The 21,106-nt window shown below is 47.9% G+C and overlaps 1 protein-coding gene across 1 annotated transcript in view; it reads left to right on the top strand.

Annotated features, from left to right (window-relative positions):
* Positions 1–2,150, top strand: part of MICALL2 (MICAL like 2) — a 106,801-nt gene extending 104,651 nt beyond the window's left edge. Inside the window, exon 18 of the mRNA XM_063934587.1 lies at positions 690–2,150. Within this exon, the coding sequence (XP_063790657.1) occupies positions 690–790 (101 nt within the window). The 3' untranslated portion in view covers positions 791–2,150. The remainder of the gene's footprint in view (positions 1–689) is intronic.
* Positions 2,151–21,106: the final 18,956 nt, after the last annotated feature.

Raw genomic sequence — 21,106 nt, 5'->3', positions numbered from 1 at the left:
TCAAGGACATTCACAGAGTTATCCTGAAGCCACTCCTTTGGTATCTTGGCTGTGTGCTTAGGGTCGTTGTCCTGATGAAAGATGAACCGTTGCCCCAGTCTGAGGTCAAGAGCACTCTGGAGCAGGTTTTCACCTTCAAAGCAGCAGATTTTTTTCTGTACCCTTCCCCAGATTTGTGCCTCAAGACAATCCTGTCTCTGAGGTCTACAGACAATTCCTTTGACTTCATGCTTGGTTTGTGCTCAGACATGCACTGTCAAGTGTGGGACCTTATATAGACAGGTGTGTGCCTTTCCAAATCATGTCCAATCAACTGAATTTACCACAGGTGGACTCCAATTAAGCTGTAGGAACATCTCAAGGATGATCAGTGGAAACAGGATGCACCTGAGCTCAATTTTGAGCGTCATGGCAACTGCTCTGAATACTTATATACATGTGATTTTCTAGTTTGCAAAAATCTCAAAAAACTTTTTTCATGTTGTCATTATGGGGTATTATGTGAGGAATTTTGAGGGGAAACACGAATTTATTCCATTTTGGAATAAGGCTGTAACATAACAAAATGTAGAAAAAGTGAAGCGCTGTGAATACTTTCTGGATGCACTGTATGTCTTCTTTCTTTTTGGAATTATGTTGCAATAGTATTATATTTTCTCCTGTGACTTCTGAGCCTGTTCTGCTTACAGATTCCAAGCAGAAGCAGCCAAGTCCAGAGCCGAACCTAAAGAGAAGATCCAGATTGAGCTTTTCCGGCTGGTTAAAGCCAAAAGACAAAAACAAAACTTAAAGTGATTGCCTGAACACAGTCAGTGACGTGGATGAAACAATTATGCCTTGCACATGACCTTTTGAGGAAACACTGGATCAACGTTCACAATACATTTATGTGTTGAGCCACTCCCCGTCCTTGTCAGCATTGTCCAAGCTGCAGGGCAAACTCTAGGAAGATTAGTGCAACCATCAACAAACACCCCCCCCCCCCTCCCCCTCCCCACCTGCTGGACACAACCAGTATAACAACAGTACAACCTTGCCATTTTTCACTCCGAAATGAAATTGCAGCAGATCGTACCTTCTACGGTGCAACTGTTAATGTCTGAAATCAATGTAGTTGCAAAACCATTGAGGTTAGAATTTAACTGCCTCATTGCGCTAAAGTTTGTTCAGTGCTGGGATGTATTAACAAATGCTTCCTTGAATTAGTCACAGATATATTTCCTCAGAAATTCCTGACTAGTTCTTCTACATGAAATGCTTTCCAGCCTAATAAGATTACTTCCTTCTGTCAACTGGTTGTTTGATGTGCCAATCAGACATACACTTGGGGAGATGTAGCAAACCTAGGAGAACGTAGAGAGAGATAAAGTACTAACCAATCCGCTTCTAACTGCTGATGTACAGGCTGTGAAAAATAACAGGAGCTGATTGGTTGGTACTTTATCTCTCTCTACTTTATCTCTCACCCAGGTATGATACATGCCCCATCACACATTAACCTTGTACTGCTCAAATAACTCTTGCGATCATCCAAGGGAATCAACAATTCTTCATTTAAAGTTCTATGGAATCAGGAGCTGGAATGCCTGCATGTAGGCACCTGTTGCTAGAACGTGCCCTGGAACGCTGGACAGTGTACTGAATAACTAGTTTTAACAGAGTACAGAAAATCTCTGAACAAAGTGACAATGAGTTCTGTGACTGCTGGTCCATGAAAGCAAAGCATTACATCTCCTTAACTTATGTCTCAGGAGTTTGTCACATATGTGCAAAGAGCCAAATCCCTGCTGAACATGATGCAAAGTTTTCTATTGTCTGGGGCCCAGCACAGCACACTGGGGAAAGCTTTATACAGATGGCTGCTGTAATGCCTTCAGTACTTACTCAGCCATGTGATGTCATGTTTTTTTTCCTGTTGTTTGGTTTATATAGGGAAACAAAATGTGATGCTCTGTCGTGGGCACTTCTATATAGATAATTCAGTGTGTGTGGTTTTTCTGTAACAAGTCGTCTCGTTAATATATTGTTTAACATTGTATGGATTGTTGGAGTGGTTTCATTCAGTGCCTTTTATTCTGCTCAGTACCCATACATTAACTGTAAAGTGAAAATGAACTTTTTATTTAATAAATAAAAAAAATTGTATTATAGCTTTTAGCCTTACTAATGTCACTATTTGTGGTTGCAGCTTCAGGCCACCATTCACCTGCTGGCTTTACACCAATTAGAGGAGCCTCTAATTGTGCGTTGAAAGGTTGGGACCTAGGAAGGCCTATTTATAAACGCAGTGCAAAGGGCATTATGAACACTGTGCAAAGATAATTATCTGTAACCCATAGGAACCAATATCTGCCTTTAGCAACCTAGACTAATTCTACCGAAGGCGCCCGTATTGGTACATGTAAGTATGCTACAGACTAGAGGTGAAATCTGATAGATTTTATACCATAAACATAGTAACATAGTCGGTGAGGTTGAAAAAAGACTAGTAGTCCATCAAATTCAACCTGAATTATATTGCATTCCCTATTCTATGCAGATTAAAGGCTATATCCTCGTATATCTATGTCTAACCCATTTTTAAACGCATTGACTGAGTTCGCCATTACAACCTCCTCTGGCAGTGTATTCCATATTCGTATTGCCCTTACAGTGAAGAATCCCTTCCTGCGCTCAGTACGAAATTAACTCTCCTCAAGCCTTAGCGGGTGTCCGCGTGTTTTGTGTAGAGGTCTCTTAGTAAACAACTCACATGATAGCTCCGCATATTGCCCCTTTATATATTTGTAAATTTTAATCATATCTACTCTTAGTCGTCTCATTTCTAGTGTAAACATATCTAACCTAGAAAGCCTCTCCTCAAAGTCCATTGTCTCCAACTCCTTAATCAATTTGGTAGCTCGCCTCTGAACCTTTTCAAAGTTCTAATATGTCTCTTTTATAGTGTGGTGCCCAGAACTGTATACAATACTCAAGATGTGCCGTACCAATGATTTGTACAGTGGCAGGATTACATTCTCGTTCCTTGTCTCAATTCCCATTTTAATGCATGCTAACACCTTATTTGCCTTTGTTGCTGCACTTTGACATTGTGTGTTGCTGCTAAATCTACTATCAATGAACACCCCCAAATCCTTTTCTAATACAGTTTCCCAATATTTTCCCCATTTAATTGGTAGGTTGCATGTTTATTCTTAGTCCCAAAGTGCAGAACTTTACATTTTTCCACATTAAACCTCATACCCCATTTCATTGCCCACGCTTCCAGTTTAAATAAATTGCTCTGAACCTATTCTATCCAGTATACAATGCTCTGTTTCCACAGTTTCATCTTATTTTACAATATATATTTGTAGGGATGGCCGGACAGCACTCACAGGAATTAGAAAAAAAACAGACCACCAGAGCCCCAGCACTGCAATATATATATATATATATATATATATATATATCTCCTATATAATAGCCCAGATCTGTGACTTTGTGACTCATTTGCTAACGCTGGGCGGAGTCACAACACTGGGCGGAGTTAGTCAAATGAGTCACAGATCTGGCCAAATCTATAGGAGACTAGGAGCAGAAGCAGATAGTATGGGCATGGCACAGGCAGGGGTGCATACCTCCCAGCTTTCTTCAGGAGCTTTCTTCAGGCAGAAGGAGGGACACACACTCAGCGAAAAGGGGGCGTGGCTTCACAGGAGGGCCCCCATTTTCGTCAGTGAGGGGGCATGCCCAGCGCTCTGTGAGCTGCTGGCATGCCCCCAGGGGCTGATTATGAGTCCGGGGGGCCCAGGGCACTTGAGACAGGGGAGCCCTATCTCATTGCTGTGCCTGCTGTGGGGTTGGGGGGGGCGTGGCCTAATCGCGGGACGCGAGGCCACGCCCCCTTATGCAAATTCCGGGATTATTATTTTTTAATGGAATTTTGGCCCCTCAGCAAATTCCTCAGCTAGGGCTAAATCCAGAGGAGGTGGTCGCTCCCCCCTACACACCCGCACAGGCAGAAGAAAGCAGGGAGACTGCTGCCTCCCTGCAACACCACGGACCTGCCAATACGCAGCAGCGTGTGCTGACTCTAGCACAATGCTGCCGTTGTTGCTGGCAGGACGGGGGAGCTTCTGAGCTGGGACAGAGCTACTCGAGCCGGGAGGCCCCCTAAAACTGTGGGGCCAACGGTACGTGCCCCCTGCCCCCCCCTTAATCCGGCTCTGCTGCTGGAACCCCCCCTTAATCCGTACCCCCTGATGCCCCCTCTGTCTCCACTATTCACCGCTGCTCTGCTAAGCAGAACAGCGAGTACAGGAGCTTTCCAACTGCCCCCCCCCCCCCCCCCCCCCACCACGGGACACTGCGACACGCGGGTGGGACAGCGGGACAGACCCCAAAAAATGGGACTGTCCCGCGAAAAATCAGGACATTTGGGAGGTATGGGGGTGTGTGAGGGGGTATGCCGTACAGACAGACGGGCACCGGCTCACTGTGTGCTTGACCCACCACATCAGCATACTCAGCAGGGTCTCTCTGGCGTGGAGGAGCGTCACTTTCTGGCACACTCCACGCTTCTTAGCTGCAGTTTTGTGGGGCACCAGCCGCTGTGCACTTTCCGTACTGCCTCTGTTATCTCCAGCCCCGGCAACCCCACCGCTAGCTGCAGCGCTGCCACCCGCAGTGAGGTGCGCCCAGCTCCTTCACACACTTTAGCCGGCAGGTAGCGCTGCAGAAGTCCGAGCTGTTTGCAGGCTCCGACCCCCTCCTCCCTCCAGCCGCAGCGTCTCCTGGGAGCTAACCAGTCACTCCCAGTCTCCCCTTACCACAGTGCCCAGCAGCCGCAAGGTCCGCGCCACGTGCATGCTATGACCCCCTCCTCCCTCCAGCCGCAGCATCTCCTGGGGGCTAACCAGTCACTCCCAGTCTCCCCTTACCACAGTGCCCGGCAGCTGCGCGAGGTCTGCGGTGTGTGACTGAGGAGGGGGGAGGGATGCGGACGGGCAGAGGAAGCAGGACTCCAGCCTAAGAGAGTCAGCCATGCCAAGTCTCCACCAGCAGCAGATCCCAACAGGTTGGAGTGGAACAGCAGCAGCCAGCAGCAGTGACTCCAGTAAGACACATCTGTCTGTCACCACTGTTTTGTCCCTAATACCAATCTCTCCCGTGCCCTGTGTTCTGACATGTCCCTTTCACCCCTGGCCTTGCCCTGCCACCCTTATCCTGGCCCTTTCACCCTTATCCTGGCCCTGTCACCCTTATGCTGACCCTGTTACCCCTATCCTGGCCCTGTCACCCCTGTGCTTGCCCTGACAACCCTATACTGGCCCTGTCACCCCTGTCCTGGTCCTGCCGGCCCTACCCTGGCCCTGTCACCCCTATCCTGTCCCTGTCATTTCTGTCCTGGCCCCGTCGCCCCTGTCCTGGCCCGTCGCCCCTGTCCTGGCCCCGTCGGCCCTGTTCTGACCCTGTCACCCCTGTCCTGGCCCCGTCAACCCTGTTCTGACCCTGTCACCCCTGTCCTGGTCCTGTTACTGCATACCCTCCAACTACCTTTTTGGCAGGTACAGTACCCGCAGCGCCTCCAGACCTCTCCCCAATGCACCACACCTCCGCACCTTCGCCTCCACCACATGCGGCACTCCACCCCTCCCCCACACGCTGTGCCTCCAGACCCCCTACACCACCCGCAGCTCCCACTCCTCCGCCCCTTCACCACCCACAGCACCTCCAGGCCCCCTCCACCATTTACCCCCCTTATATGTCTCCCCCCACACCTGCCCCCCTCCACCCGCAGCATCTGCAGACACCCTCCTCCATCCACGGTCCCCCCCTCTCCCACCCCTCCCCCACCAAAGGCACCCCTGCACCTGCCCCTCCACCACGTGCAGCACCACCGGACCTCCTTCCCCATCCGCCGCACCACCCGTACCTGCCCCTCCCCTACCCATGGCGCCTGCGGACCCCTACCCCAACCCCGGCACTCCCGTCCCTTCCCATCCCACAGCACCTCCAGAACCCTTCACCCATCCACAACATCCCCACACCTGCCCCTCTCCCACCCGTGGCACCCCTGCCCCTCCCCCACCTGCAGTGCCTCCAGACCCCTCCCCCATCTGCATCCCCCACTCCTCTGCACCTCCCCCACCCGCAGCACCTCCCGACCCTTCCCCATCCGGGCCCCACCCCCACTCCCACCCCCCCTCCACCCGCAGCATCTACAGACACCATCCGCAGTCCCCCCCGCACCCGCTACGTTCTGTACATTGTGCCCTGCAGGTGCTGTCCACACCGTCGCAAGGGGCTGCGCCTCCTTCACCATCGCATGCCCTTTCATTGTGCAATATTTAACCACTAACAAAGGAATGCAGGTAATACTCCATATAATACAAATATTGAACCCCAGAAAGGCATGCAAGGGTTAAAGGGGCGTAGCCCCTTGCGACGGTGTGAAGAGCGCCCGTAGGGCGCGATGAAGCACCTAGTATATATATATATATATATATATATATAGAAAGTTTTTGGATGGCCCGGCACTCCTGAACGCCTGTAGAATATCTGCTGCGGTGCCCTCCGGGTGACTCTGGGTCACTGGTATATGGAGTAAAGATGCGGCGGCACTCAGACAGACTTATTAGTATGCAAAAATCAGGTCATTTATTAGGACCTCATATGAGGTCCTAATAAATGACCTGATTTTTGCATACTAATGAGTCTGTCTGAGTGCCGCCGCATCTTTACTCCATATATATATATATATATATATATATATACACTGCTCAAAAAAATAAAGGGAACGCTAAAATAACACATCCTAGATCTGAATGAATGAAATATTCTTATTAAATACTTTGTTCTTTACATAGTTGAATGTGCTGACAACAAAATCACACAAAAATGATCAATGGAAATCAAATTTATTAACCCATGGAGGTCTGGATTTGGAGTCACCCTCAAAATGAAAGTGGAAAACCACACTACAGGCTGATCCAACTTGATGTAATGTCCTTAAAACAAGTCAAAATGAGGCTCAGTAGTGTGTGTGGCCTCCACGTGCCTGTATGACCTCCCTACAACCCACACAAGTGGCTCAGGTAGTGCAGCTCATCCAGGATGGCACATCAATGCGAGCTGTGGCAAGAAGGTTTGCTGTGTCTGTCAGCGTAGTGTCCAGAGCATGGAGGCGCTACCAGGAGACAGGCCAGTACATCAGGAGACGTGGAGGAGGCTGTAGGAGGGCAACAACCCAGCAGCAGGACCGCTACCTCCGCCTTTGTGCAAGGAGGAGCACTGCCAGAGCCCTGCAAAATGACCTCCAGCAAGCCACAAATGTGCATGTGTCTACTCAAACGATGAGAAACAGACTCCATGAGGGCCCGACGCCCACAGGTGGGGGTTGTGCTTACAGCCCAACAGCGTGCAGGACGTTTGGCATTTGCCAGAGAACACCAAGATTGGCAAATTCGCCACTGGCAACCTGTGCTCTTCACAGATGAAAGCAGGTTCTCACTGAGCACATGTGACAGACGTGACAGAGTCTGGAGACGCCAAGGAGAACGTTCTGCTGCCTGCAACATCCTCCAGCATGACCGGTTTGGCAGTGGGTCAGTAATGGTGTGGGGTGGCATTTCTTTGGGGGGCCGCACAGCCCTCCATGTGCTCGCCAGAAGTAGCCTGACTGCCATTTGGTACCGAGATGAGATCCTCAGACCCCTTGTGAGACCATAGGTTGGTGCGGTTGGCCCTGGGTTCCTCCTAATGCAAGACAATGCTAGACCTCATGTGGCTGGAGTGTGTCAGCAGTTCCTGCAAGACGAAGGCATTGATGCTATGGACTGGCCCGCCCGTTCCCCAGACCTTAATCCAATTGAGCACATCTGGGACATCATGTCTCGCTCCATCCACCAATGCCACGTTGCACCACAGACTGTCCAGGAGTTAGCGGATGCTTTAGTCCAGGTCTGGGAGGAGATCCCTCAGCAGACCATCCGCCACCTCATCGGGAGCATGCCCAGGCATTGTAAGGAGGTCATACAGGCACGAGGAGGCCACACACACTACTGAGCCTCATTTTGACTTGTTTTAAGGACATTACAGCAAAGTTAGATCAGCCTGTAGTTTGTTTTTCCACTTTAATTTTGAGGGTGACTCCAAATCCAGACCTCCATGGGTTAATAAATTTGATTTCCATTGATAATTTTTGTGTGATTTTGTTGTCAGCACATTCAACTGTGTAATGAACAAAGTATTTAATAAGAATATTTCATTCATTCAGATCTAGGATGTGTTATTTTAGTGTTCCCTTTATTTTTTTGAGCAGTATATATATATATATATATATATATATATATATATCTTCTATATATTAGCCCAGTTCTGTGACTTTGTGACTCATTTGATAACGCTGGGTGGAGTCACAATGCTGGGCGGAGTCAGAGTCACAGATCTGGGCTAATAAGGAGGCATCTAGGTATGACCCCAGTCATGTGATTGGCGGAGTGTCTGAAAAGGGGTTGTGATCCCTCGGAGCTGTTTGCCAATCACCTGTCGGTGGGGCGTGGCGGCAGTCAACTTGGCACTGTGTGATTGACTGAAGGAGGAGGACGTGTAACGGGCAGCAGCTGTCTGAGGCGGCGGCAGCAGAGGATGGATCCGCCCAGGGAGGATGTGAGCGGGGAGCCGAGAGATGCGAGCGGGGAGCGGGCGCAGTCTGAGGCGGCAGCAGCAGATGGACGGATCCGCCCAGGGAGGATGAGAGCGGGGAGCCGAGAGATGCGAGCGGGGAGCCGGCGCAGTCTGAGGCGGCAGCAGCAGATGGACGGATCCGCCCAGGGAGGATGAGAGCGGGGAGCTGAGAGATGAGAGCGGGGAGCCGGCGCCGAAGCAGGGAGACACAGAGACAAGCATGTGACCCGCAGTACACAGCGGCTGCAGCACCTCCTCCCCGGCCCACACTCTGTGTATATACCTGCTCTATGTACTCCCTCCATACACACATACATACCTGCTGTACACACATCTACACCCCCACACACATACCTGTCTACCCTATGTACCCCCTCCATACACACATATACCTGCCAATGCCTGCCCTGTATACCCCCCACTCATATACACCTGCCCTATGTACCCGCACACACATACCTGTCTTCCCTATGTACCCCCTCCATACACATATCTGCTGTACACTCATACATACCAATGCCTGCCCTGTATACCCCCCACTCATATACACCTGCCCTATGTACCCGCACACATACCTACCTGCCCTATGCACCCACATACACATACCTACCTGCCCTATGCTCTTCCTCCACACACACACACACACACACACACACACCGGCTGTGTAGGACTGGACGCCCCCTGTATATATTCCGGGTGAAGGCAGTTCTGTGGTCCCTGAACCCTGGCTGCCGGATGCCGCTCTCCCTGCTGACTCCTCTCCCAGCCCAGACGGCCTCTGCTCCGTGTGTTTCCCGCTCCAAACCGGCTGCATCCTCAGACTCTAGGCAGGGCGCCGGTGTAGGCCTCATGCCGGTCCCTGGCCTGACCCAGTGACAGCTCCGGCGCCACCTGCCTGCGGGGCTGAGGAGGAGAAGCTTCGGCCAGCGGGATGGAGAGAGGCATGCTGGCCAGGGAAGGTGAGGGACGCGCGGGAAGTCTCTCCCGATACCCAGACCCCATTATACATACCCCATCCCCATTATATAAACCCCCCCAGTGTACCTATCCCCATTATATAATCCCCCCACAATGTACCCATGCCCATTATATATACCCCCCAATGTGTACCCATCACCATTATATATACCCCCCAACGTGTACCCATCCCCATTATATATATACCACCCAACGTGTATCAATCCCCATTATATATATACCACCACCCCATCATATATACCCCATTATACTCCCACACCCATGGCACCGCCGCATCCGGCTCTTCCTCCACCCGCAGCGCCCCCAAACCCTCTCCCCCATCCACAGCACCCCTACACCCGCCCCTCCCCCACCCGCGAAACCCCCCTTTCCCCACCCGCAGCGCCTCCGGAACCCCTCCCCCATCTGCGACAGCTGCACCTGCCCCTCCCCTAACCGCAGAGCATCTGGACTGCTCCCCCATCTGCGGCCCCCTCCCCATCGCAAGGGGCTTCGCCCCCTTCACCATCTGATGCCCTTTCGTTGTGCAATTGTAATTCTCTATATAATACAAATATTGAACGCCGAAAAGGCGTTCAGGGGTTAAGGGGGCGTAGCCCCTTGCGACGGTGTGAAGAGCGCCCGTAGGGCGCGATGAATCACCTAGTGTATGTATGTGTATATATATATATATATATATATATATAGTCAAGTGGAGAAAATAAATCTCCACCACTGATTGTGCATTCAATTGATTTTTTGAATTGTACCCCTGATAAAGTCAGCAGTCTTGGACGAAACACATAGGGTCATCATTGCAACAGCCTGCATCCATTGTAGGGGATTTTCATCTATGAACTCACACCCGTAAGGGTGAGGTGACAGTAACACCATATATCCTAGATTTGGGCAGGTTTATCTGTTACTTCTATGGCAAACTCTCTGTATTGTATTTTATGAGAACATCATTTTTTTTACCTCTGTTTATATACTAAGAATAAACATTCAGGTATTTGACTTGATGTTATTATTCTTTTTTAGTTTTGAGTGACTATTTGGTAAAAACGGTATACAAATCATCACTCACACACACACACACACACACACACACACACACACACACACACACACACACACACACACGTGTTATGAGAGCTTTGTACCGGGCATTAATGGGTCAGGAAGTTTAGAACTCCATCGTTCACAGACATATTGCGTCGGCCCTGCTGCACAGCCGACGGACAGTATATCTACCGATATATTGGCGCATCGTTGTGTGTGTACGGGCAACCAGCTGACCGCCAGTACACATGCTGCGGCAGCCGGCGGTGATTGACAGCTGAACTGGGCAGGCGTGTGACGCAGTGACGTGCGGTGGGGTGAGGCAGAGCCTTTCCTGTCATACTAACGGTTGTACCAGAGTTTTGATTGTATAAAGTATATGAAAAATACAAAGAATATGTTTGAAATATCTTCTTTGCAGTATTCTAATAATTTTTATAGCCAAAACTCTGGAGTAAAAAGTCTATGGCAGGTGAGGCAATGCCTCACCTGGCAAACGTTTCTGCACATCTCTGATCAAAACTCACCAAATTTCCAGGAGTTTATGCTGCTGCACCTGTGTATAATGCCCACATGTACGCTTTGGCTCATATATTGCATGTAAATCTGGCTCTGGTGCTAGCCAGTGCCTCCTGAGCTATTTAGCTCACCGCACGTCCCTGGTGTGACGTCAGTCCCCTACGGATCGGGCAGTGTGTATGCACAGCACACTGCCTGATCCGTCCATGGATATATCTGTAGATCGATTGATCTGCAGATATATCTATCAGTGTGTACCCACCTTTACTTAGGGCAGTACGGATAGTGTAATGGTTAGTATTACTGCCTCACAGCACTGCAGTCATGGGTTCAATTTCCACCATGGCCCTAACTGTGTGGAGTTTGTATATTCTTCCTGTACTTGTGTGGTTACTCTGGTTTCCTCCCAAGAATATACTGGTAGTTTACTTGGCTCCTGATAAGAAAAATGAACCCTAGTGTGTAAGTGTGTTCATGTGTTTAGGGCAGACTAGATGGGCCAAGTGGTTCTTATCTGCCATCACATTCTGTTTCTATGTAACTTTTAGCTGGGCTGTGTTACTCAGCTGTGCAGCTGCAGTAAGTCATCTGGATAGGCTGCCCTGCCCTAAATGCTGTACTTTACTAGTTTGGAAAAACACTTTCACTTTTGCATCCATTTTCCAGTTACCTAAACATGGGTCCTAGTTCTGTTGCCTCAGTGTAAAGTATCACCTTTTCTACAGCACAGTCACACGGTGTAAAGCACCTTAGAGGTGTGGTTAGGAGACCATGCTAACACTTGTATGCTGTAGCAGTGGGACTTCTGCCTAATCTAAAGTCCAGCACTAAAGCCTTGGTACACCTTATACAATTATCTGCCAGATAATCTGCAAGATCTAGCTGGTTGGAATGAAAATTTGGTAAAGGAAGAGAGCAAATAGCAATCGACCATTTGCTCCCAAAAACTGCAAAATGGACAAAAACAGGCATTCATCCACGTTGGTTAAATTTGTGTTTAACCAATTTGTATGAACGACAGGTTTTATTAGTTTTCCAGTGTTTGGGAGCAAATGGTTGATTGTCATTTGCTCTCATCCATTACCAGATTTTCATTCCCACCAGCTAGATCTGGCAGATTATCTGACAGATAATTGTATAGTGTGTACCTTTCTTAGGCCCTGCTGACGTCTCATCTTACCAGCATCATTTGTGTAACTACTGGGATATCAGCTGTTGGGCCTCATGTTAGTGTAACCAATAGGTTACAATGGCTAATCATTAGATGGCATTAGTTAATGGGACCCAGCTCCAAAAAGCTTGGGTAAATATGGCATTATTGCAGTCCCTATAGACAGCTATGGGGGTTGCTCCAAGAGTGAAATGTGATTATTTTGCCCAACGTCATGGGAACCAACTGCAGCACTATGGTTCTTTCCTGGCTGGCCCACTCATTGTTACAGTGTTTTTAAGAATGGCAACACCATCCCTGTATGAACTAGAAAAGAGCTAGCTCAGTTCTCGGAGAACCGAGCCAATCCGAACTAACCAAATCTGAGAGGATCCGGTCCAGGATTAGGATCTCCTCGCCATGTTCGGATCCTGCAACACTGCAAAATGTCATCTCCCTGCTGTCTGCTCTTGTGGGTTTTGGATTTAGATGGAAATGTCATTATCCCATTAAAATCAATGGGCTGACCACTGATTGGCTGAGAGAGCCGTTCTCAAACCAATCCGCAGTCAGACCATTGATTTCTATGGGACTTTAAATTGCCGGCTTCTTGCATTCTCTTCCACCCAAGGGCTGTTGCAGCCACAGTCCACAGCACACCAATGGTACTGGGAGAGTGCTGTGTACTCTGACTGCAGCGCCCGGACCATCATCATCCTCACAGACACCACCGAGGCACTTACTATTGGGAGGCCCCCTCCAGCCTGAGGTCACAGTAAGTGAACTATTACTTGACTACAGCTGGCATGTCTAATGGGGTGTAGTACTGCCGGGATCCCGGCAGCATACCGACGCCGGGATCCCGGCGGGGAGGGGCGAGTGCAGCAAGCCCCTTGCGTGCTCGCTGCGCTCGCCACGCTGCGGGCTTGGTGGCGACCTGTGGTCGCCACGGGTTCTATTTCCACTCTATGGGAGTCGTGGACACCCACGAGTGGAAATAGTCCCTGTTGGTCGGCATGCCGACCGTCGGGATAGTGACCCGTCGGGCTGGTGGAGGAGGTCATGTGACTGTCGGTCAGCTGACCGGCGGTCATATGAATACCACCCATCTAATGCACTGTGTCCGACCCGCACTGTAACCTGCACTGTATCTGACCTGCCCTGTGTCCAGCCTGTACTTTATCTGACCCGCACTGTGTGTCCCCACTGTCACTTGCTCAATATTAAACTGTGTATCCCAAAGTGTTCCTCACTGTACTCCGCAGGTACGGAGCACTGTTGGGGAAATTATGGTGAGCTGCTCAACAACAAGGCTGATGGATCAGGGCTTTTCATGGGAACAGGGTGCCAGTCATCAAGTGGCCCGGGACCCCCAGAAGGGAGGTGCAGATTGGTTACTGAGAATAGGCATGTACTAGGGGCATGAGCACTTGTGTAGGGGGCATCCATGTCTGCTGTTGCTATGTTATACAGGGTTTAGGGGTTTGTTTTTTTATTTGCTGTTTGTTAGCTACTATTTTTGAGCAATGATATTCCACACACGATTCTTAGTAAATTTCTGTGTTGGATTGTTTTCTATTGAAAATACTTGCGAGTTGGTTTGATAGGTTATTGCTAATACATTGCTAATTTGCAAAACATTTCTAATCAGAAATAACTGCCGTGTATTTGTGCAGCTGCTCTGTTGCTTAGTTTAGCCAGCCAGCCTTTGGCATATGTTGGTGAACAACATGGTGAGCTGTGAGGTGGTCACAATTGCCTGGAAATGACTGGAAATTAATGTTATTGAGGTTAATAATACTGTAGGAATGAAAAAGGCCCAAATTATGTGATTTTAGCTGTTTTTATTAATGTTCCAAAACATGTGAGGCCGGTTTTGGCAAAACCAAAATGCAAAGTTAATACTGATCCAAAACCAAAACACGAGAATTGGCGCACATCTCTAGTATAAACCTCATTCTATTCCATTCCGCATGCATCGCTCCGTATCAAGCTAGAATTGTCATGAGTGACTGAAGAAGATACTGGAAGCAGTCTGCCACCTTGTGGTGACTATCAGGTACTCTGGCAGAAGGATTTCTGTGAAACAGCTGCACAATAAATTTTTGGAGACCACTAAAATGCCAGACTTTAAATGATTGCTCATTGGTGAGGTAATTAAATTAGAACATCTACTCAGTGCTACACCTGTCTTCATGTAGGACTTATTCCTGACCCTCCCAGCACAGTAGATCTGTAAGAGGATTTGAAAACTAAATGCTACGCTTTCAAGGTTGAAAGGACTAAAAGAATCCAGCGTAATCGGGGGGAAAAAAGTAACACTGTATGATGTGTTTCTACATCCCCACTGCATACAAATGGGCTTAGTTTGGGTCAGAATATGGGAGGGAAGGGAGGGGGGGGGGGGGGGTGAGAAGCAGCGTGACCCTCATACTCACTCAGAGTCTGATCATACATTAAGAAATGATGGTGCACGACAGCGGCCAGTGGACACTGAGACACTCAATTTAGACTAACCAACTTTTATTTTCTTAATGGGAAAAAGGGGTCTTAATCAGGATCTGTAGTATACTCAACTGCTTGCACCCCACCAAAATGGTTCAGTTCCGTGTGATCACATGGTTTCCGCCCAGCGACGGCAGGTTTATGGGAACAGTGATTTTGGGGTGAGAACTTGTAGAAGTAATCTTCTAGACTATTCCCATCCCAAAAGGAATCAGCACTGCACACAAAGGGTGAGCACAGGTTCGCAGGAAGTTTTGGGAAAATGTTTTAATATTTTTGGTGGAGATGGGAGGGTGGAGAATGAATTGCATGGGTGAGGATGGGCTTGCACGAGGGTGGCTAGGGAGAGTGGTAATAGCCTGGAGAAGTACACAGGCTGCATAGAACGGGTGTCATTGCATATGATGAGAATTGCTTAGTGAGTATCATCAACAGCCATTCAGTGCATAATGGGGGTAATTCTGAGTTGATCGCAGCAGGATTTTTGTTAGCAGATGGGTAAAACCATGGGGGTAATTCCAAGTTGATCGCAGCAGGAAATTTTTTAGCAGTTGGGCAAAACCATGTGCACTGCAGGGGGGGCAGATATAACATTTGCAGAGAGAGTTAGATTTGGGTGGGTTATTTTGTTTCTGTGCAGGGTAAATACTGGCTGCTTTATTTTTACACTGCAATTTAGATTGCAGATTGAACTCACCACACCCAAATCTATCTCTCTCTGGCATGTTATATCTGACCCCCCTGCAGTGCACATGGTTTTGTCCAACTGCTAAAAAATTTCCTGCTGCGATCAACTTGGAATTACCCCCCATGTGCACTGCAGGGGAGGCAGATATAACATGTGCAGAGAGAGTTAGATTTGGGTGGGTTATTCTATTTCTGTGCAGGGTAAATACTGGCTGCTTTATTTTTACACTGCAATTTAGATTGCAGATTGAACACACCACACCCAAATCTAACTCTCTCTGCACATGTTATATATGCCCCCCCATGCAGTGCACATGGTTTTGCCCAACTGCTAACAAAAATCCTGCTGCGATCAACTCAGAATTACCCCCAATATGTACTATTAAATCTCTAGGACTTGGTTTCTACTCTTTGGGGGTCATTCCAACCTGATTGCACGCTAGCTATTTTTTACAGCGCTGCGATCAGGTCAAAACTCAGCAAAACTGCGCATGCGTATGCACCGCAATGCGCAGGCGCATCGTACGGGTACAAAGTGGATCGTTGCTGGGCGATGGATTTAACAAAGAATCCATTCGCACAGCCGATCGCAAGAAGAGTGACAGGAAGAAGGTATTTATGGGTGCCAACTGACCGTTTTCAGGGAGTGGTTGGAAAAGCGCAGGCGTGTCCAAGCATTTGCAGGGCGGGTGCCTGACGTCAATTCCGGGACCGGACAGGCTGAAGTGATCGCAAGGGCTGAGTAAGTTCCGACCTACTCAGAAACTGCACAAACTGTTTTTGTAGTGCTCAAGGGCACAAGCGCTCGCACACTTGCAAAGCGAAAATACACTCCCCCAAAGGCGGCGACTATCTGTTCGCAGCGCTGCAAAAAATAGCTAGCGAACGATCAACACGGAATGACCTCCATTGTTCACTTACTTACCGCTGATCCTTCTGACAAATAACATCAGCAATACTGCGCACACATTTAAAAATAGCATTCATAATGACGCCATCAAATAACACCACCAATAAGAATGCGCACATCTACAAATAGCATTAGTAATGACAACTTTAAATAACAGCACCAATAGTATTGTCCACACTACAAAAAATACATTAATATTAATAAACACAATCTTGTCATGATTGTGTGCAGAACAGTCCCATGTGCAATAATCCTCCTCCCTGTGCAGAATACTCCCTCCTCTTCCCTGTGCAGAATACTCCCTCCTCTTCCCTGTGCAGAATACTCCCTCCTCTTCCCTGTGCAGAACAGCTCGCTGTGCAACATCCCCCTCTGTGCAGATCCCCCCTCCCTTGTGCAGATACACCCATGTGCTGAATACCCCCCTTCCCATTCCCATTGCAGAACAGCCCTCTGTGCAATATTCTGTCCCCCTTCATGTGCAGATTCCCCCTATGCAGATCCCCCACCCCCTCCCAGTGCATAATAGACCCCTGTGCACAACTCACACTGGCTGGCTTGAGTGAATCCCCACTGGCTTGAGTGCCTCCCCCGCTGGCTGGCTGGCTCCCTGCTGTCATGTGCCTGCTCACAGAGTGGAGCTCCCGCTTCCCGCTACCGCTGTCCTGCCGCGGCTGACTGGATGAAACCGGATCCAACAGGCGCAAAGGCTACTCACATCACGTTCCCAATGATGCATTGCGCGGATGCGCGGCTGACGTAATGACGTCACCTGCGCAATGTATCATTGGGAACGCTCTGGACTCGGAGCAATCAGAAACGGTAAGTACAGTTGTAATGGTGCCCACACACAGTGCTATCTGTGCTAGGTGCGATTTGAGCTATACTATTTGTGCTATGCGATTTGTGCTTTAGTGGCATGCGATTTGAACTACATGCGATTTCAACTACATCCGAATTTGATTACACTACAATATGTAATGTATGCGATGTAGTTCAGAAAAACCGGCCTGCATATACTATTTTGCCTTGCAATATGGACTACACGGGAGCGGGCATCGCATCGCAAGGGAAACTAAACACGGTGCGATGTGAACTAGACACAATGCTATTTGAATAAAAAGATCAAATAGTATGCGATAATCGCACCGTTTGTGGGCACCATAATGAAGAAGTTGGTCGCTCCGCGAGCTACCGGTAGATCCAGATCAACGTTTTGGCCAGCACTGCTCTAGGCATTTCCACGAATAGCATCTCCACTCTGGAGTAGTGAAGTGAAGCCTATACAGTACAATAGGTGCTCGGTATATTAGTACATGTGTGAGGAATCCATCTGAATAAAGTGTGTTTCTTATTTTGAAGTTTGCATCATCAGTGTTCTGTAGTTGGAAAGTGAACGCACATTTCAGGATTGAATCCAGATCATCTGCAAGCAATCCGCAAAATAAGCAATGATAATGGCTGGGTATCTGTACTAATTCTTAACCATTCACCATCTCCTTGAGAACAGTTTGTATACATCATGCAAGGACACCGATACAAAGTTCCTTCTTTACGCCACATAAGAGATGTTCGTTACTGCTGAAGATCTGTTTTACTTATTGCAGCCATTGTGGAAACAAGATGGAAATACAAAAGCATCCATATTTGAACCCTTTTGCAGGTAAAGTTAGAGTTTGGTGAAGATAAAACTAGAAAGGACAAATGAGGCCTTTGATCCAGCCTCCAGCTTTGGCCTTCCCTAAAGGCAGGATCACAGATGTATCTATGGTTCCACTATGCATTCTAATACAATAACAAAAAGGAACTTTTTAAAGGACAGATCCCTCTCGGGGAAATGTGAATAGAAGCCCTTAGGCTTCTATTGGTTAATGCTTTCCAAGTATGCCGTAACCCATCGGATCCAAGCTCCGGAATATACGGCATTGTTTCGGAGCTTGGTGCATATGAGGTAAGTGGCCAAACCTTCGAAAGTGCAGTTTTCTGAGGTTTGATCGCAGACTCAACTTTGATGCATCCCGTCCATTATGTAATGTTTGTGTGTATGGTGGTGGCACACTTCAGAAGGAACACATTCTTCTTCATTCAACACTAGCAGCAAAATGTCTGCTTGGAATTGGCAATGTTAGTGTGTTGAGGGAGAGCCACTGGATACAAGAAGGAGGAAAGTGTTCCTCTGTACAAGGAGAGCACACCACAGAAAGGAGTAAAGGAAAGCCCAGAGAGAGACACTGAAAAAGATCCATTGGAGACTAATTATGCCAAGTTGTGGTGCAGAAAGATACAGAGTCAAGCTGCAAAGAGTAATAGATTGCTGAGACTTGCAGTGCCACAGCAGTTCTAGTGCTACAGCATACTTAAAAGTATTTCAGTGTAAGATATGTCTAACTTCCGGAGGAGAAGCTGCATCCCTGTTGAGATCTTCTGCGTTGAGGAGATTAACCTATTTGTATATACACAGTTAGCCATTTTGTGGGATAGACATTACTGCTATTATTTCTACACCAGCACTGCAACATACACTTGTATAGTAAGGCCCCAACGTGTACACACAAGGACTTAAATGTAACCTGGGTTGTCACCATTCAAGCAACTTAAAGAATGAGGTACATTGCATTGTGTCCTGGATGGGTGTGGTTCATAGGTTTGACAGTGTCTTGGTCGACATCCCAAAATAGGTCGACACCAGCATTAGGGCGACATGACAAAAGGTCTACATGTGTTTTTTAAATTTTTGGGTGTTTTCTTTGTAGAGTGACCGGGAACCCCAATTAGTGCACTGTGTCCGCTCACCATGCTTTGGGCAAAGCGCCCCTCTCTGCTACCGCTGCGCTCGGCACAGGTTACCATTCCCAATTGTAGTCCACATGGAACGTAAAGTATGAAAAAGTTTTAAAAATGGAAAAAAATTGCGAAAAACTCATGTGGACATTTTGTCATGTCGACCTAATGCATGTCGACCAATAGTGGTTGACCTAATGACTGTCAACCTATGTGTAGTCGACCTAAAGACCGGATACCGTCCTGGACATTGCACATTTAGGGGTCTCTTAATGAAGCAGTGAAAATTGTGGAGAAGTGAGCCAGTGGAGAAGTTGCCCATGGCAACCAATCCGCTGCTCTGTATAATTGTATAATATGCAAATTATAAATATTACTTCAATGCTGATTGGTTGCAATGGGTAACTTCTCTGCTGGCTTACTTCTCCACACTTTTCACTGCTTTATGAATAGACCCCTTAGTTTGAATGATATATGTGAATTACTTGCCATTTAACCACTTAACTCTAACTGACTTATTACAGTCATCATTAGTAATAAATGCAAAGATCCCTTTTGCATACATTTTGTCTGCGATTCTGTCTGTCTGAGGTAAGAATCCTTGCCTCTCTGCTGGGGTGTGATCTGAGTTCAGAATTGCCAACAAAGGAAGAAGTGAGAAGATTGATCCACCACAGAGGTAATTCCAATGTACACCAGGACCATACCATTTATCTCTATGGGGTATCACAGAGCAGCAAACAAACCAATATTTGCTTATGTAAAAAATGATTCCAAGTTGGACTTATTTTTGTTCTTTCTTTCGGTCCATCAAATGGACCTTTTCTGGGTGGCAACTGGGCAGCAAAAGGCATATGCACGCAAGAGACCCATCTCCTGGATGTGTCATGGGCATATAGTCATATTCTAAGAGGTGCCTAAGCCGAGCAGACACCCATTTCAGTCATATCTCTTGCAACAAGCAGGTGTAAATCTCGAGGATAGTGACGTCTGCTGTAGTAGGCGGAGGCTGGGGGAAATGCAGTCACAGAGACCTGTTTGACTAGTATGTGTAGATAGTCCTCTGTTCACACCCAGCATATAGTATTTTGATAGTTATACCTGACTCAGAATTAGTCCAAATAGTTGAATTTTTCTGTGATCCTCCACTAAGGTTAAGACAGCGCAATAGTAGAAAACTATAAAAAATATTTTATTCAATTACTTGTAACATTTTGGTGTCCCATCAAATCTCTGGGGGAGACTAAACCTTGGAGTGAAATAAAGCAGATGGAGATAAAGTACCAGCCAATCAGCTCCTATGTTACAGGCTGTGTCAGGAGCTGATTGGTTGTTAGTTTATCTCTCTCCACTTTATCTCTCTCCAAGCTTAGTACATCTGCCCCTATGTGTTCGAGAAAGCCACCCACTGTGGCTTATTCTAGAGCATCGCCATTTCATTAAGCACATTTTTAAACCTACTAAATTGTTTCCTTGGCGTTACTGATTAATAACCTCACAACAAACATATTGTGTCATGTAAAAAGACACCCACTGCTGCTTCTCAGATCTGCTGCCCAAAGACAAAGCATTGGATCCACAGCTTAAACATCAGCCTGGCCCATATGCCTGAGTAACCCTCATGTCACTCTGGGTGTCCGGCAAAACTATGCTGCCGGGACCAGTGAAACTATGTCCAAGGACACAGCCAGAGGCGTAGCGAGGGCGGGGCCGGTGGAACGCCCGCCTCTAGCAAGGGCGCTGCAGTCCCGCCAGCAGCTACCACTGCGCTGCCAGCTGCATCAGTGTTCTATTGCTGTGCTGCGGGAGGAGGAGGGACGGATGCTCTCAGCTCTCCCCGGCGCCGCCGCCATATATACAGAGA

This window comes from Pseudophryne corroboree, chromosome 7, assembly GCF_028390025.1.
Source record: "Pseudophryne corroboree isolate aPseCor3 chromosome 7, aPseCor3.hap2, whole genome shotgun sequence".
Classification (NCBI taxonomy): Eukaryota; Metazoa; Chordata; class Amphibia; order Anura; family Myobatrachidae; genus Pseudophryne; species Pseudophryne corroboree.
The sequence above is the reverse complement of the archived record's forward strand: the minus strand, read 5'-3'. Positions and strand labels throughout refer to the sequence as shown.